The sequence below is a fragment of the Jaculus jaculus genome, chromosome 10 (assembly GCF_020740685.1).
Source record: "Jaculus jaculus isolate mJacJac1 chromosome 10, mJacJac1.mat.Y.cur, whole genome shotgun sequence".
Lineage (NCBI taxonomy): Eukaryota > Metazoa > Chordata > Mammalia > Rodentia > Dipodidae > Jaculus > Jaculus jaculus.
The window spans coordinates 68,318,628-68,335,141 of NC_059111.1; the positions used below are offsets into that span (position 1 = coordinate 68,318,628).

At 38.5% G+C, this 16,514-nt stretch overlaps 1 protein-coding gene across 5 annotated transcripts in view; it reads left to right on the plus strand.

The window, feature by feature from the left end:
* Positions 1 to 16,514, plus strand: part of Umad1 (UBAP1-MVB12-associated (UMA) domain containing 1) — a 250,458-nt gene that overhangs the window by 174,843 nt on the left and 59,101 nt on the right. For all 5 annotated transcript variants that reach the window (XM_045159981.1, XM_045159982.1, XM_045159980.1 and 2 more), the window contains one exon: positions 15,707 to 15,768. In XM_045159981.1, the coding sequence (XP_045015916.1) occupies positions 15,707 to 15,768 (62 nt within the window). The remainder of the gene's footprint in view (positions 1 to 15,706; positions 15,769 to 16,514) is intronic.

Below are 16,514 nucleotides of genomic sequence, written 5' to 3' on the forward strand. Positions count from 1 at the left end.
TCCATTGGTCTATACTCCTGTTTTTATGCCAGTACCATGCTGTTTTTATTACTATGGCTTTGTAGTATAGCTTTAGATCAGGTATGGTGATGCCACCAGAGGTATTTCTTTTGCTGAGGATATGCTTGCATATGCAAGGCCTTCTGTTTTTCCATATGAAATTTGAGATCATTTGTTCTATCTCTGTGAAGAATACTGTAGGGATTTTAATTGGAATTGCATTAAATCTATATATTGCCATTGGTAGGATTGTCATCTTCACAATGTTAATTCTGCCTATCCAGGAGCATGGGAGGTCTTTCCATCTTCTCAAGTCCTCCTCAATTTCTTTTTTGAGAGTTTTTATATTTTTGTTGTATAGATCTTTTACTTCCTTGGTTAACGTTATTCCAAGGTATTATTATTATTATTATTATTTTTTTTTGCTATTGAAAATGGGACTATGTCCTTTATTTCTTTTTCTGTATCTTTGTCATTTGCATACAGAAATGCTACCAATTTTTGTGCATTGATTTTGTATCCTGCTACTTTGGTATAGGAGTTAATCACCTTCAGGAGTTTTGGTATGGAGTCTCTTGGGTCTCTTTCATATACAATCATGTCATCAGCGAATAGAGCTAACTTAACTTCTTCCTTTCCAAATTGTATCCCTTTTATTTCCTTCTCCTGTCTTATTGCTTGAGCTAGGACTTCCAAAACTATATTGAAAAGCAGAGGTGAGAGAGGACATTCCTATCTTGTTCCTGATCTCAATGGGAATTCCTCCAGTCTCTCTCCATTAAGTATTGTTTGGGCCTTTGGAGCTTTGTATATTGCCTTTATTATGTTAAGATGTGAACCGGCCATGCTGATTCTCTCCAATGTTTTGATCATGAAGTGATGTTGTATCTTGTCAAAGGCCTTTTCTGCATATATTGAAATGATCATGTAGTTTTTATGTTTAAGCTTTTTATGTGGTGTATTACATTGACAGATTTTCATATGTTGAACCACTCTTGTGTTCCTGGGATAAATCCCACTTGGTCTAGATGGATAATGCTTTTGATGTATTGTTGGATTCGGTTTACGAGTATTTTGTTCAGGATCTTTGCATCTATGTTCATTAGGGAAATAGGCCGGTAGTTTTCTTTTCTTGTGGCTTCTCTGCCTGGTTTTGGTATTAGGGTGATACTAGCTTCATAGAAGGAGTTGGGTAGCTTTCCCTGTTCTTCAGTTGTGTGGCACAGTTTTAGGAAGATTGGTTTGAGTTCTTCCATGAAGGTTTGATAAAATTTGGCTAGGAATCCATCTGGTCCTGGACTCTTCTTTTTTGCGAGGTTTTTTTTATTACTTTTTCAATCTCCATGAGTGTGATGGGTTCATTGAGGTGATTAATCTGTTCTGAGTTTAGCTTTGGTAGATGATATGCATCCAGGAATTTATCCATCTCCTCCACATTTTCCAATTTTGTGGAGTAGAGGTTTTTGAAATAAGTCCTAATTTTTCTCCCAATTTCACTTATGTCTATTGTGATCTCTCCTTTTTCATTTTGAATTTCGTTAATTTGGAGTCTCTCCTTTTTTTGCTTGATCAAATTGGCTAGAGGTTTGTCAATCTTGTTTATTTTTTCAAAGAACCAGCTCTTTGTTTTGTCAATTGCCTTAATTGTTTCCTTGGTTTCCAATTCATTAATTTCTGCTCTGATTTTAATTATTTCTTTCCTTCTGGAGCTCTTTGGGTTGGATTTTTCTTGTTTTTCCAATGCCTTTAGGTGGATGGTTAGGCTATTGATTTGCAATCTTTCTGTCTTTTTTGTGAAGGCATTGAGTGCTATGAATTTTCCCCTGAGGACTGCCTTCATTGTGTCCCATAAGTTTTGGTATGATATGTTCTCATTGTCATTCAATTCCAGGAATTTTGCAATTTCATTTTTTATTTCATCCACTATCCATTTATTGTTTAAGAGTGTGCTGTTCAATTTCCAGTTGCCGTTGGGATTCTTGGTGGTTTTTTTGTTGTTGCTTTGTAGGAATATAGCTTTATGATCTGTTATCATTCAGGGAATTATGTTGATTTTCCTAAATATGTAGAGGCAGTCTTTGTGACCCAGTATATGGTCTATTTTAGAGAATGTTCCATGGGCTGCTGAGAAGAATGTGTAGTCTGTGGATTTGGGATGTAAAGTTCTGTAGATGTCAGTTAGGTCTAAGTGTTCTATGGTTTTGTTGAGCTCTCTTACTTCCCTGTTGAGTTTCTGTTTGGATGATCTGCCTATTACTGATAATGGTGTGTTGAGTCCCCAGCTATGATGGTGTTGGTGGTTATTTCTGTTTTATTGTCAAGTAGGTTTTGTTTTATGAACTGTGGTGCCCCTGTGTTTGGTGCATACAGATTTATGATTAAAATATCCTCTTGATGGATTGTTCCCTTTATAAGTAGGAAGTAGCCTTCTTTGTCTTTTTTGATTATTTTTGGTTTGAAGTGAATTTTATCCGATATTAATATAGCTACACCTGCTTGTTTCTTATTCCCATTTGCTTGGAATATTGTTTTCCACCCTTTCACCCTGAGGAGGTTTCTGTCTTTAGTGGTAAGGTGGGTTTTTTGAAGGCAGCAGATTGAGGGGTCAAATTTTTTGATCTGTTAAGTTGTGTCTCTTGATGGGTGAATTAAGGCTATTAATATTTAGGGTGATGACTGTGAGATTGATTTGATCCCTGCCATGTTGTGGTGGTAGAGGTGTGTTGGTGTTTTCATGGAATTTGAAATTTTTTGTGTCTACTCTGGATTTGGTTGTTGTGATCTGCTTCTTGTAGGCATTTGTGTTTGGTTGTTTGTTTCTTCTCTGTGGAGAATTTCCTGGAATACTTTCTGTAGGTTTGGTTTTGTTTTCATATAATTGTATAGCTGACTTTTGTCATGGAAAGTTTTCCTTTCACCATCTATTATAAGGGAGACTTTTGCCAGGTAGAGTAGTTTGGGTTAGAAGCCATACTTTCTTAGAGTTTGGAGAGTTTCATTCCAGGCCCTTCTAGCTTTCAGGGTTTCCATTGAGAAGTCTGAAGTAATTCTGATGGGGTTTCCTTTGAAAGTGGTGTGCTGTTTTTCCCTAGCTGCTTTTAGGATTTTCTCTTTGGTGTCAGTGTTTAGAATCTTAATGATAATATGTCTTGGGGAGTTTCTCCTTTGGTCTAGTCAGTTAGGAGTTCTGTTTGCTTCTTGTATCTTGATGGGCCTTTCTTTTAAGAGATGGGGGAAGTTTTCTTCAATTATTGTGTTAAATAAGTTCTCCATGCCTTTGGTCTGAAATTCTTCTCCTTCTGGTATTCCAGTGATTCTGATATTAGGACGTTTAAGTGTATCCCACAATTCCCTCATGTTCTGTTCACAGGAACTTTTGAACTTACTGAAATTTTTGGACTCTCGAACTGTTTCTTCCATCCTGTCTTCCAGATCAGAGTTTCTATCCTCCACTTCACTGACTCTATTCTTGAGAGCCTCTAGCAAGTTTTGGACTTGTTCAATTAAGTTTGCATTTTCTACTACTTTCCTATGTATCACTTCCATCGCTCTGTCCAGCTCCCTTTTCACCTCATTTTCTGATTTTCTTGATGATTCTTGGAAATCCTCTCTGCATTTCTTTATGTTTTCATTTAGTGTGGCCAGCTGATTTTTAAGGTCCTCTTTTTTCTCACTCTCCCTCATCTCTCTTAGCTCTCTTTGAATTCCTTCCAGTGTCTTATCATATTGCTCTAGCTTAGTGATGGTAGCATCCACATGATTATCTGTCCTTTATAGCTTTCCTGCAAGTTCTAGCAGTAGGTTGGTCAGGGTTGCATTGCTCATAGCTTCCACTTGATGTTCTGATCCTAAACATTCTTCTATGTTTTGGTTAGATGTAATCCTTGTTGGACTGGGTGATTTGTCTGGATTTTCTTGCATTTTATTTTTCATGTTATTTCTTTTGCGCTGTGGTCTACCCATGTCAGTGTATGGGCAGGTAGGTGGGTGGAGCAGCCTGGGCTCTAGCTTAATGAGAATCCAAGGCAGCCTGGGGCAATTGCAAGCAGCGTGGGTTTTTGCTCTCTCTTGCCAAAGCCGCCTATCTATAGCCTGACAGGGGCGCCAAAGTTGCCTGAATTCTCACCCTGTAATGCACCAAAGCTGCCTGCCCTCTTGTTTGAAAGGGGACTGAGGTAGCAAGCCCTGAAGCTGCCCAAACTCTGGCTGGGAACACTGGGACCTGCAAACAGTCTGCGCTGTCCCGCCTCAGGGCAGTGGGGGATGGGTGGTGACGGACAGGTAGGGGATGGCACCTGAGCTGGTGCTAGTGACTCACTGGGGGCTTGTGTGGCCCTTGCTGTGGGACTGAGCCCAGTGCAATTGTAGTGCAGAGGCAGCTGATGCGGGCACGGGATCGGGACACAGCAGAGGCTGGCTGGTGGACAAGCAATTGGAGCACAGCAACGGGGGTCTGGCAGCCACCTAATCACGGCAGAGGTGTCCCCCGCGGGTGTGTGAACCAAGTACAGCATGGCGGGCCAACGCGCATGATCAGAGCACAATAGCGGAGGTCCCCGCGTCAGCGCAGTGGGCTGGCAGGCATGAGATTGGCTGGGGGGCATGCGATCTGAGCATAGCCACTTGGGGCGTGGGGCGTGGCAGCTGTATGGGGGGGTAGACTACCCACCTGAGGGGGGAATCCATGATTCCCTGTTTTTCCCCACTCTGTGCCCTCCCACTGGCAAGAAGACCCTGATAACCCTTAATTTCTTGCCTTTCTTTCCCCGGTATCTGCAGCGCAGCTAGGTGGTCGCCATCTTGGCCGGAAGTCCCATACTCCAAATCTTAAAAAGGCTACTGGAGATTGGAATTGTTTGAATTTTGACAGTTAGGCATTTGTCCAACTCCATTTGGATTTCACTGAACTTGTTCACTGGAATACTAAGAAATTTACTTGAAATCAGTGTCATAATGTTATAGATACATGGTAGGGATTTAATTTAAAAACTCTAGATAAATCCAGTTCATAAAACCAAGAAATACTATGAAATTTGGGGTTATAAATTAGAAATGTAGGTTTAGGTACATAAAACATAAATCATTTCATACATAGTTCTAGAATAGCAAATGCTTCACAATTAGTATTAAATTAACAATTTCTTTTCTCTCTCTCTCCCAGTAACTTGAAGACTTAAGATGATTGAGAAATGAATTTCTAGAGTTCTTTTCAGTAATTTTTTAAAATTATTAAGGGATATGTATATTAGCTCTGTAGTTTTTTATAATCTATACTTCTGATTTATCTGTGTATCCAAAAACCCAACATTTTATATTTCTTGATTTAAGTTATTCAAAATTTTCATTTTTGTCTCCTCCTTCTCTTTATTTTGTCTTCTCCTCTTCCACTTTAGATGAGATTTTATTGCATGGTACTCAATCTTCTTCACATACTCAGGACTGTAGGCACTGGCTACTAAGCATAGCTTGTCCCTGGGTTCTTAAAGGGTGAAAACCCCTTATCTTATGTAAGCATTTTAAGTGTGGCATAACACATTATAATCCACAAGACATAATTGGATACATCTAAATTATCTAACTTAATAAAAATATGACATTTTAATAATACTAACCAATTTTCTTTACATTTTAAAATTAGCTCTGACTTCATTTAGTTATCATATCATGCCATCTCATTTTTTTTAATTCTTTTTTTTTTATTAGTTTATATTCTGCAAGTACAGGCAGTTTGGTACCATTTGATACGAGCTTGGTATCATCCGTGACCTACCCCCTCCCCATTGGCCCCTCCTTGTTGAGGTATATGGGTCGTGCATTGTGGAGTTAGCCCACAGTTATTGGTATGATAAATATCTCTGTATATCATGACCCAACAGGTGGCTCTGACATTCTTTCTGCCCCCTCTTCTGCAAAATTTCCCTGAGCCATGTTGGGTTCATTTTTGGTCTGCTTCAGTGCTGAGGTGTTGGGGGCTTCTGGGGCTCTGGCTTTCTGACTTGGTAGGCATTGATTTTTCTCTGTGTTGATCTCCTTCCCCTTTGTGCTGGTATCCGGTTCATCAGGAAAACATCACCCTTGCTTGTTGCGCCAATTTTCCTTAGTTTCAGCCAGGGCCCTTTTGAGGTATGATGGGGTGGCTCTCTCCTTAGGATCTGCATCTATCTGAAAAAGAGAAGCAGATTCTCCAACGGAGAGTAAGTTAGCACCAGGACAAATGAGGTAGCCCTTACTTTTTTTTATAGAGAGTTTAATAGGTGTAGGCCCTCTTGTAGCCCATGATTGATGGTAGCTTGATATTGGAGAGTGGGCTTATGTTTGGATATGGTTCTGATTTGTATCCCAGCTCCAGCTATGGATCTTGTACCACTGAGGGGATCGGTTAGCCAAATCAAGAGCAGTTGGTTCCCCACCATGGCTGTGTGCCACTATTGCACTTGTGTGGGCATCACACCAAGTTATTTGCTGCTAATTATGTTAGACCATGAGTTGCTTGTACAGATATTGGTCGTTTCCCCCAGTTTCCCATGTAGCACCTTCTAGCACTAGACACGCTGACTGTCTGGGAACTGACTCTCTCCTGGCTTCCAGCCATGCCGGTCCATTTTTCATGTCAGCTGCATATGGTGTCTTCAGCAATAGGGTCTCACAAGACACTGAAGAGGGTAGGATCAAATCTAACCTAAATCCTCTATATCTTCCCTTCATCCTTCTCCCTCTCTCTCCTCTCTAACTCATATATATTAGTTACCTTTTTTCCTCATTTTCTTTGGGGGCACTGACCTGTAACTCCCAGTACCAGCATGGGGCTGTCACCCCCAATGAGCTTTTGATCAGAGAAACCTACAAGGTTTTCTAAAAGAATGACAGATTTCTGTCAGAGTACTTGATGACCCATCTCATTATTTTTGACCTGTGTGGCATTGCTTCTAACTATGATCAATGACTACTAACTTTTATATCAATTTATTTTTCAGATGATATTATACATTTTTATAGAGTATTCATAACATTTTTAATATTTTCTATGTCTCATTTATTTGAGAGAGAAAGGCAGAGAGAGTGAGAGAATGGGCACACCAGGGCTGCTAGGCACTGCAAGTGAACTCCAGACACATGTACCATCTTGTGTATTATGTGGGTTCTGATGAATCAAACCTAAATCCTTAGGTTTCACAGGTAAATGGTTTAACCACTATTGCCATGTATCCAGCCCTCTTGTAACTTTTGTGATACATTAGATATATATTTAATATTGGACTTCTACTAAGAGTGCATACAGAAGATGAAGGGTAAGGAGAGTGCAGCTCTTTGAGGTTGTCCTCTGAACTCTGCACATGGGATGTGGCATGCATGCATGCTCCCCTCTCCACACAAATAAATGAATAATTTAAAAAATCAAAATAGTGCTCCTAATTAATATGTGGATACCAGGGTTGCCCCTAACATTTGGTAATTCTAAATAGTGCCCCTATGAAAGATGCATGGAGAGAAAAAGTACCTAATAAATATAAGGTTCAGGAGTGCCAAGACAGCAGAGACCACTCTGAGGCAAAGATGGAAGCTTTTATTTGGGTAAAACACAAGCTTCCAGGACTGACTGAGCAGAGCAATCAACTTTGAGATTACAGATGGTGGGCTATATAGAGTTCTTCAGTTGGGAGAAGGTAAGGAAAGGAAAGAGCTAGGGTGTGAGACCAGGTGGGAGATAAGGAGGCAGGAAACCTAGATCTGGGACATTGTTACTGAAGGAAGGCATAATAGCTTGGCTGGCAGTTCCCTTAGGAATGTGGATGAACCACTTCCTTATGTCTCTGTTGCCCTCCTGCTGTCCATGGTGACTCCATTTTGTCCTGACCTAACAATAAGAAAGCTTGTTATAGCTGGTCACCTTTTCCACAGTGTGTTACATATAAATGTCCATTGCTTTACTGTCTAATATTCCTGAAATTCCTAGTTTTTGGTTTATTTTTATAAACACCTTGCATATACCTAATGAAATGCCCTCTGGAATATAAACTGGATGAGGGTAAGGATATTGTCACTCTAGCTCACCTGGTGCATATATAGGTGTTCAGCAAAGATTTATTGAAGGAATAGGCCTTAACTTGAACATGATTGTAATGGGGGAAGAGAGACACAGTTGGTGGCAAGTCCAATCAGAATGTTTGCTTCCCTGGCCCCATGCAGATCTCCTATCCAAACTTGTTTGTTTTGCAATTTACTTCCAGATGCCTTTGCCTTGGCTTCTCTTTTGTTTTGGGCCATAGAGCAGGAAGAAGTGGTTGGCCTCCCCCCATATTCCCTACAACACCACTCAGTACTCTGAATTGGAAGCTATTATTTCTTTTGTAAATTTAGCATTCAGTATTTCTGGAATTTATCTGTTTTCTCACTATGGTTACCTTTCTTACCTATCCATTGTGCTCACCTTTCTCTGTAGTCAAGAATCAGATGTTTCCTTTCACACTCATGAGGATGTAGAGGAGTACTGTTTTGTCTTGTATCCACCATCTTTATGCCATGTTTAATAATCCTAAAATGCTTTCTTAACATTTTCTCCCATTTATAGCCAAATCGACAGAAGTTTATGGGTTTATTGTTATCAGAATGATGTCTATGTATTAGCTGTAGTCTACCGTTTGCTGATTTGGGTGCTAATAATTTTAATATTGAATTTCATAGGTATCTGATGTCATTTGGATTTGCTTTTAATTCTTAGTCAGCTTGAGCCTTTTCCTGCTTGTGTTAACTAATTCTGTTCCATCTTCAATGATTTAGCTGTTCCTGTTCTGGGTTCCTTTGAGGTTGTATAATTATCAACACAATCCTGACCAGGCTCCTGGGCAGGCCATGTTTTAAGCAGTTAGCACTTTTCTTTCTGCTTTCTTTATTGTGGTGGAAAACCAATCAGGATTAAACGAATACAATTAGAAAAAGAGGAATGAAAACTAAACTGAACTGGAATAAACTTACATGTGTATTAAAACTGAATTGGGTAATATAACAGGTTTTCATAATTAAGCAGAGGTAGCATATTATGAAATAATGAGGCATCTTCAGCAGCTCTGGGTTTCAATATTTGGTCAGCCCCTATAGAATGTTTATAATGTCAACTCTATAGCCTTGCCAGAGCATGGAAGGGTATCTTGGGACCACCCTCACTGTCTCATTCCAGTTAGGATGCCATAATAAAAACAGCAAGAACTTGGTTGCTCATAAACACTAAAATTCTTATTTCTCAAAATTCTTAAATCTCAGGCTAAGATTTGCCACCTGGTGAACCTGAATTACACTTTCTAGACTTCAGAATGTCCTCATGTGGTGAAAGAGGGCAAGTCTGTGCTCTTTAGCCATTTGTAAGAACACTAATCCTGACCAAACCACCTTGCAAAACCCTCACTTTCTAACACTGTCACATTGGGGGTTATGCTTCAGTATGTGAACTTAATGGGGAAACAGACACCATCTACATATTCTACTTGCTACAGGTAAGGAGACAGCTACTTGACGTAGGTGCAGGAGACACTGACACCTAGACTTCCCAAATATGCTGATTATGTGTTCTCACCGAGTCTTCATAACAACTACCTTGTGTATCATTGTTTCCATTTTTCAGATGAATAAATTGAGGCAGTGAGAACTTAGATAATTTACACAAGGAATTATATCTGGTAAAGAATTTGCACTGAGTTCTAACAGATTTCAAAGCCACACTCTTTCCACAGTGCCAGGCTGCCTTGTATAATGAGTGGAGCCAGAGATTGAAAGGAGTTAATGGCACGGCCATTCCTCTGTTCTTTCCACTACTTCACTGCGTGAATGACTAATAGGCAAATACTCCCAGAGGGTATTTGCATTTTAAAACAGAGCTCATTAATTCTAATGAATCTCTAATTGGTAGAATTTGTAGGAGAGAGATTTTTGTTTTTTTTTATTTTTAAACATTTTTACTAGTTTTCAAATTAGCATACTAAATAATAGGCTTCATTATGACATTTTCATGCAAACTTATTAATCTCCCTCCTTCATATTCTTTCTATCTCCCTGTATACTCCCCCACTTCTGATATTTTTAAGTCCTGAAGCTCCCTCTACCCAAGATGCCTGGGTATCCCTTTTTACTCAGCCAGCAGATTATCACATACTCAAATCAGAATGATGGAGTAGAATGTAGCCACATAGTGCTAAGTCTGCTCCAAATGTAACTGAATGAATTAAACAGTTTTGGAAAAGATCATCAAAAGGGGAAAAGTAAGAGTTAGCATTGTCTACAATGCTTAAGTTTGTCCATATTGAAAATCTTCTGAAGTGTTTGGTGATAATAATGTATTTTATAGCAATGTTATGTCAACAGTTCCCATAGAATGTTAATGAGCTTTTAGCAGGTGAATAAAATGTTCTATTGTCAAAAACACTGTGGAGGGCTGGAGAGATGGCTTAGCAGTTAAGTGCTTGCCTGTGAAGCCTAAGGACCCTGGTTCGAGGCTCGATTCTCTAGGACCCACATTAGCCAGATGCACAAGGGGGTGCACACGTCTGGAGTTCGTTTGCAGTGGCTTGAGGCCCTGGCATGCCCATTCACTCTCTCTCTCCATCTGCCTCTCTCTCTATGACTGTCGCTCTCAAATAAATAAATAAAAATAAATAAAAAGGAAAAAAAAAACACTGTGGAAAAAAACTAAAATTTATTTGTTGCACATTTTCTTAGATGCTAAAATGCGTTGGAAATCTACTAACAGAGATGTCATGCACTGTGGCTTTTTCTCATACTTTTGATCATATAAATATTTTTTTTCGTATGTGAACGTCTTAGAACAGTGTTTGGTAGATTACATCCTCAGATATGGAGTTATAGATAAATCCTATCTAATAAATAAAAGGAGGAAACAATTTTCTGCACAGTATCTTTTTGTGTATGGGCAGGCTTTAGCCTGGTCAGCATCAGTCCATTCCTGGGGTCTTGGGGCCCAAGGGGAGACTAATAACAACAGCCCTCTCCCTAGATGAGATCTGGCCAGTTGATGGGAAAACAGAAACAGATAGAGACCAAATTCTCATCTTTATGGCCTAGAAAACTTGTGTTAAATAGTGTGGTTTTAATCAGGGAGCAAGTGGGTTTCTTAATAGGAATTTGAGAATTAGACTAGTTCTGGATAGAGGATATTCTGGGTTGGGGCACTGCTCCCCCAGTGGGGAAAGACCTACATGTTTTCTGTGGTCTTTCTCAAGAGAAAGTAAAGGAAGAGGTAGAACCACATGCAGCCAAGTCCTCCCACACTCACTAATCCAAATGGACGAGTGGCATGAATTGAATGACAATGGGGCATAAGGGGCAAGAACCTAGAGGCTGTTTCCTGACCTTCCTAACACCAAGTCCTCCAGACAAGCCTTCTCTGAGTGATCCAAGGAGGCATTTGATTACCCCACCCCTATGCCTGGGAATTTCTCTTCTTTCTACCTTCCCTTATGCCTTTTGTTCACTCTCCATCACCATTTCTCCTTTCCTAAGTCCATCTTCTCCCAGTAGGAGAGGGTCATGATCATGCCTGTCCCTTTCTCATCTCTTTGTAATGTTTACATGCTATTCTATGTTTATAACTCAAGAAAAAGTAGCATAATTGGTGTGTGTATGTGTGTGTGTGTGTGTTTCTTCAAAACAGGGCTTGGTAAACTTCAGCCTTCCACCTGTTTTTATAAATGAGATTGTCTTGGATCATAGCCACTTATTAGCTTACATAATGTCTATGACTGCTCCTGGCTACAATGCTAGAGTTGTAAAGTTGTGACAGAGACCATATGGCCTACAAAGTCTAACATGTTTACTATCTGGCCTTTCACAGTAAAAATTGCCCGACCCCTAATCTAAAAAATAAAGTGAATCTGTTTCAGTCTTTTAAGTTCTGGAATAGCTTTATGAGTATGCATGAGTAGCCTTTATCACTTACTGAAAATAAGCTATATTTTAAACAAATAAAATTGCTTGATTGTAGAATAAGAGGAATTTTTGCTTCTAGTAAAATTGTTTCTGGTTTTATAAATTTCTGGAAAAATATCAAGGGAACTATATGTTTGCTTTAAAAGACCAGAAGAAAGGATAAAAAGCTTGCTGTAGTCAGAAGTATTTGGCACCACCATTGGAAAGAGAAGGAAACAGATAGTGTATAGGGTCTAGGGAGGTAAAAGGAATTAAGAGAAGTGTGTGTGTTGGCACTAGATCCTGCCTTTAGAGCTCCCATTAAGAGGCCTAGGCTCTTCACACTGTACTACCCAATTTGAAGACTTGGTTCCTCTTGCCATAACCCTCATCTACTAAAACCTCCATGGACATGGGTTCTGTCCCCACTGCCTTCTACCTGGAAGACCCTGGGCAGGTTACTAAAGGCTTCTGTCCCTTAGATTTTGTTCAGTTGTTCAGTAGAAAAGTAAGAAGAGATCTTACCATGCCTGGACAACAATCATTAAAGGTTTTACAAAAGGTATGAAAAGGTTAGAGGTTTCTATTATATTTCAAAATTGTCTTTAAAGCCAGTCATGATAGCACATGCCTGTAATCCCAGCACTCAGGAGGCAGAGGTAGGAGGATTGCCGAGAGTTCAAGCCCACCCTGAGACTACATAGTGAATTCCAGGTCAGCCTGGGCTAGAGTGAGACCCTACCTTGGAAAAAAATAAAAAAACAAAAATCTTTAATCCACCTTCCTATGTGTGCATACATTCCTACATGTATGTGGGTGTGTGTGTGTGCACATTCACATGTGAAGGCCAGAGGCCAGTGTGGATGCCTTCCACAATCACTGTCCATCTTATTCTTTGAAACATAGTCTCTCTTCTTGCTAAACCTACGTAGATTAGCTAATCAATGAGCCCGAGGGTTTTGCTAGCTCCACCTTCCTGGTACTGGTATAATACGCACAGACCATCTCACCTGGCATCTGCTATGGATACTAGGGATTGAACTCAGGTACTCATGCTTGTGTACCAAGCTCTTTAATAACTAAGGTATCTTTCCAGTCTTTTGTTCTTTCTAAATAGCTGATTTACAAATGAATTTTTTAAACCTCTATAGCATATAAGCAGCGTAAGTGATGTTTGAAACCTAAAGTATGTTATTTTACATTTCTCACATTGATTTTTTATTTGTTATGAAGGTATCTAACTTTTAAGTGGATTATACAACATAATTGAATTTCTACTATGATAAAATAATTTGAATTAAAAAAAAGTTATATTTCATTGTGACTTATACTTTTGCTTGTTCAGTTTTCATTTTGTGCCTTTATTTATAGAGAAATAATCTTACTCATGACAGTTTTCCTTGTAATCAGTTATTGTCTTATCTGAGTCATTGCCCAACATGGCATTTCAGTAAATAGTGCTTCTGCAGTTGCTTCCAGGCAGATGTGTGATGTCAGGAACACTGGCTGATAACCTTTCTTGTTTTACAAGCAGCAGAGAGAAATGGAGAAAATGTGTAGATACTCAGCTTGAAACAAGGAAATGGCAAAGAAAACAGAATTTGTGTTAATTTCACAGTGTTTACATGGCTTGGGGTGAGGCAATAATGGTTTTAGAAGGAGAATAATCTTAGAGTAAATTACTTTTAATAGTGAGCTTTTTTTGCTTTCTTATACATGTACATTTCTGCTTTTGTTTAGTTTTTGTTTTCACATGCTCATTATTAGCCCAGCTTGACCTAACTATACAGAGATTTGTCTTGCTTTGGCTGTTCATGCTATTACTATGGTCTCATGACCATAATTAAGCAAACTGAGCTCCAGGTACCTTCTTCACCTGTAAATTGGATCTGGATTATCATATTCTTAAGAGTCAGAGAAAGCAGCACTATAAATTAGGCTTTTCTTGATTTGCCAGTAAGTAGTCAGTGGAAACAGTTTCAAGTCAATCAGAATACTTTGACAACCTGGATCCCAACAGTAGATTGTTTTGATTTTTCTTTAAAATTTTTTTGAAAAAAATTAATTTTTAAAAAATTTTAGCAAGTAACATTAAAATTACGGTTACTTGCCTTTTAAATTTCACAAGTAAGTTTTAGATTAAAGTATGCTCATAGACAGTTTTTATTAAGTATGGAAGTATTTTGTCAGAGATTTCTATGTGAAGGGCTATAAAGAGGAGTACACTAGTACTCAGTATTTACTGAGCACCTATTTTTCTACCAGGTCCTGCTGAACAATAGTAATGTAACATCCTACTGAAAATGACGTTCATAGACTTATGCATTTTGGGAAGCTACATTAACTTAAGTAAATTTAGATCTATGGTCTTAGAATTTAATGAGGTTTATTTTATTCTTTGTAGTTTTCCTTGATTATAACCATCAGTTAACTAAATTTTTGTGCTTCACATGGAAAAGTTGAGCTCACAAAAGCTAAGTTTCTTGTGTTTTGACTCTAATCAATACTCATGGCATTCCTTGTGTTAACAAATCCCTTCCTTTTAATTTCAGTCCAGCCATCATCCATAGACACAGTAATCTTTCCTGTTATGAACATTCCTAAACTGCTTTAATTTTTTGTGAAGAACAATTTACATATTGCTAAATTAGCCTCTGACTCTGCTTCAAAGAAGAAGGTTAATTGGATGTGTAACAATCACATGTTAATCACCAATCATTAGTGATAATAAGTTTAAATGGGCCATTAATAAGTTAATTTATGCATATACTTGCTCAACCATGTTTGTATCTGCCCAGTGTTCTTTAAATCACTCTAATTTAACTTTATTTAGTAATATAACCCATCAAGGCCAGTACCAGCCTAGGATCCAAAGTATCAACTGAAGGCTAATTTATATATTTGTACATTGTTTGTTCCTGCTACAAAGATTATCTGACATTTGGTTCATAGTTACACAGATTCGTGGATATCTACTCTAAGACAGAGTTATAGAGATACAAACACTTACAAGAGTAAGCATTAAAAAAATCTAATTTGAAGTACAATTGTTCATGTCCTGAAGAAATCTATTTTTTCTATTTCATTATTGATGTGCGTATGTATATATGTGTGGGTGTATGATGTATATGTGTGGTTGTATGTGAGCAAGCCATGATGTGCATATAGAGGTTAGAAAATAACCTTGGGCTATATCTCCTCCCCTCCTGCCTTCTTTTGAAACAGAGTCTCTCTTGCTACTGCTGCTGCTATTGCAAAATTCTGGATTCTCCAGGCTCTACCTCAAATTGCCATAAGTACATTGGATTGCATATGAATTTGTCTATGTAAACCAGGATATATTTCTAGTTAAGGTTTTATACATATGTGTTTATGGATGATTTATGAAACCTTAAATTTCATTGAAATTCTTAAATTTCAATTTGCTTTATTTTTATTTTTACTTTTTTATGAGAACAAGAAAAAGAATTGGTACACCAGGGCCTCCAGCCACTGCAGCCAAACTCCATGTGTGTGAACCACTTTATGTGCATGCACAACCTTGCTCATGTGTCACCTTGTGCATCTGGATTAAATAGGATCTGGAGAGTTGAATATGGGTCCTTAGGCTTCACAGGCAAGAGCCTTAACCACTAAGCCATCTCTCTAACCCTCAATTTGCTTTGTAGCAAAGGAAATAGTATTTGCTTCGATAATGTGAAACATATAACAACAAAAATATTTCAAACAAACAAAACATAATTTGGTCTTAATATAATGGTAATGTTTTATTTCTATCTTTTCTACTTTACAGGCAATACAACAAATGAGACAAGAGGTAAAATTTCAGAAGTAGAAGGCAGCCAATCTTTGGAGGTAAGTGAAATGTAGTAAGTCCTCTGGGAGCAAAAATGATGATGTCGCTATGATTCTATATTCCGCTGAGGATAAGTTACAGCTTCAACTCTTAAACAGAAGCTGTAATAGGCTTCAGGTCAGTGGTTACCTGCACTGGGAGTGACTTCCCAAATGCTGTGCTCTTCTGGAGCTAAAAATGGTAACTTGTGAGAGGAAAGGAAAGAAGGAAGCAGGAGCAAGTAGTCTGTAAGTCAGAACATCTTGATGATTTTTTTTTTTTTTTTTTTTGGTTTTTCAAGGTAGGGTCTCACTCTGGCTCAGGCTGACCTGAAATTCACTCTGTAGTCTCAAGGTGGGCTCAAACTCTCAGCCATCCTCCTACATCTGCCTGCCAAGTGCTGGGATTAAAGGCGTGCACCACCACACCCAGCTATGATGATTTTTTTAAACACATTAGAAGAGTTAATACATAAACCTATAGAGAAAGTATTGAAAAACTCTACCCAGATCTCTGTTGCCTTACTATTTTCAGCATCGAGTGTTCTTGGTGATGTTCTATAGAAAGACTAGAGCATTTTTTTTTCATGTGAGAAAATTACTTATTCCTTGAAAGCACATGAAAATGTAGTTAGGGTACTTCTGAAGCTATATAGAAATATATTAATACTGATCACTGAAATAATCGTTTTTAAGTCTTCAGAAAATGTTTAGTGGAGAAGAAGATATATCCTTGGATTTCAAAGCTTTCTACATACTGACACACA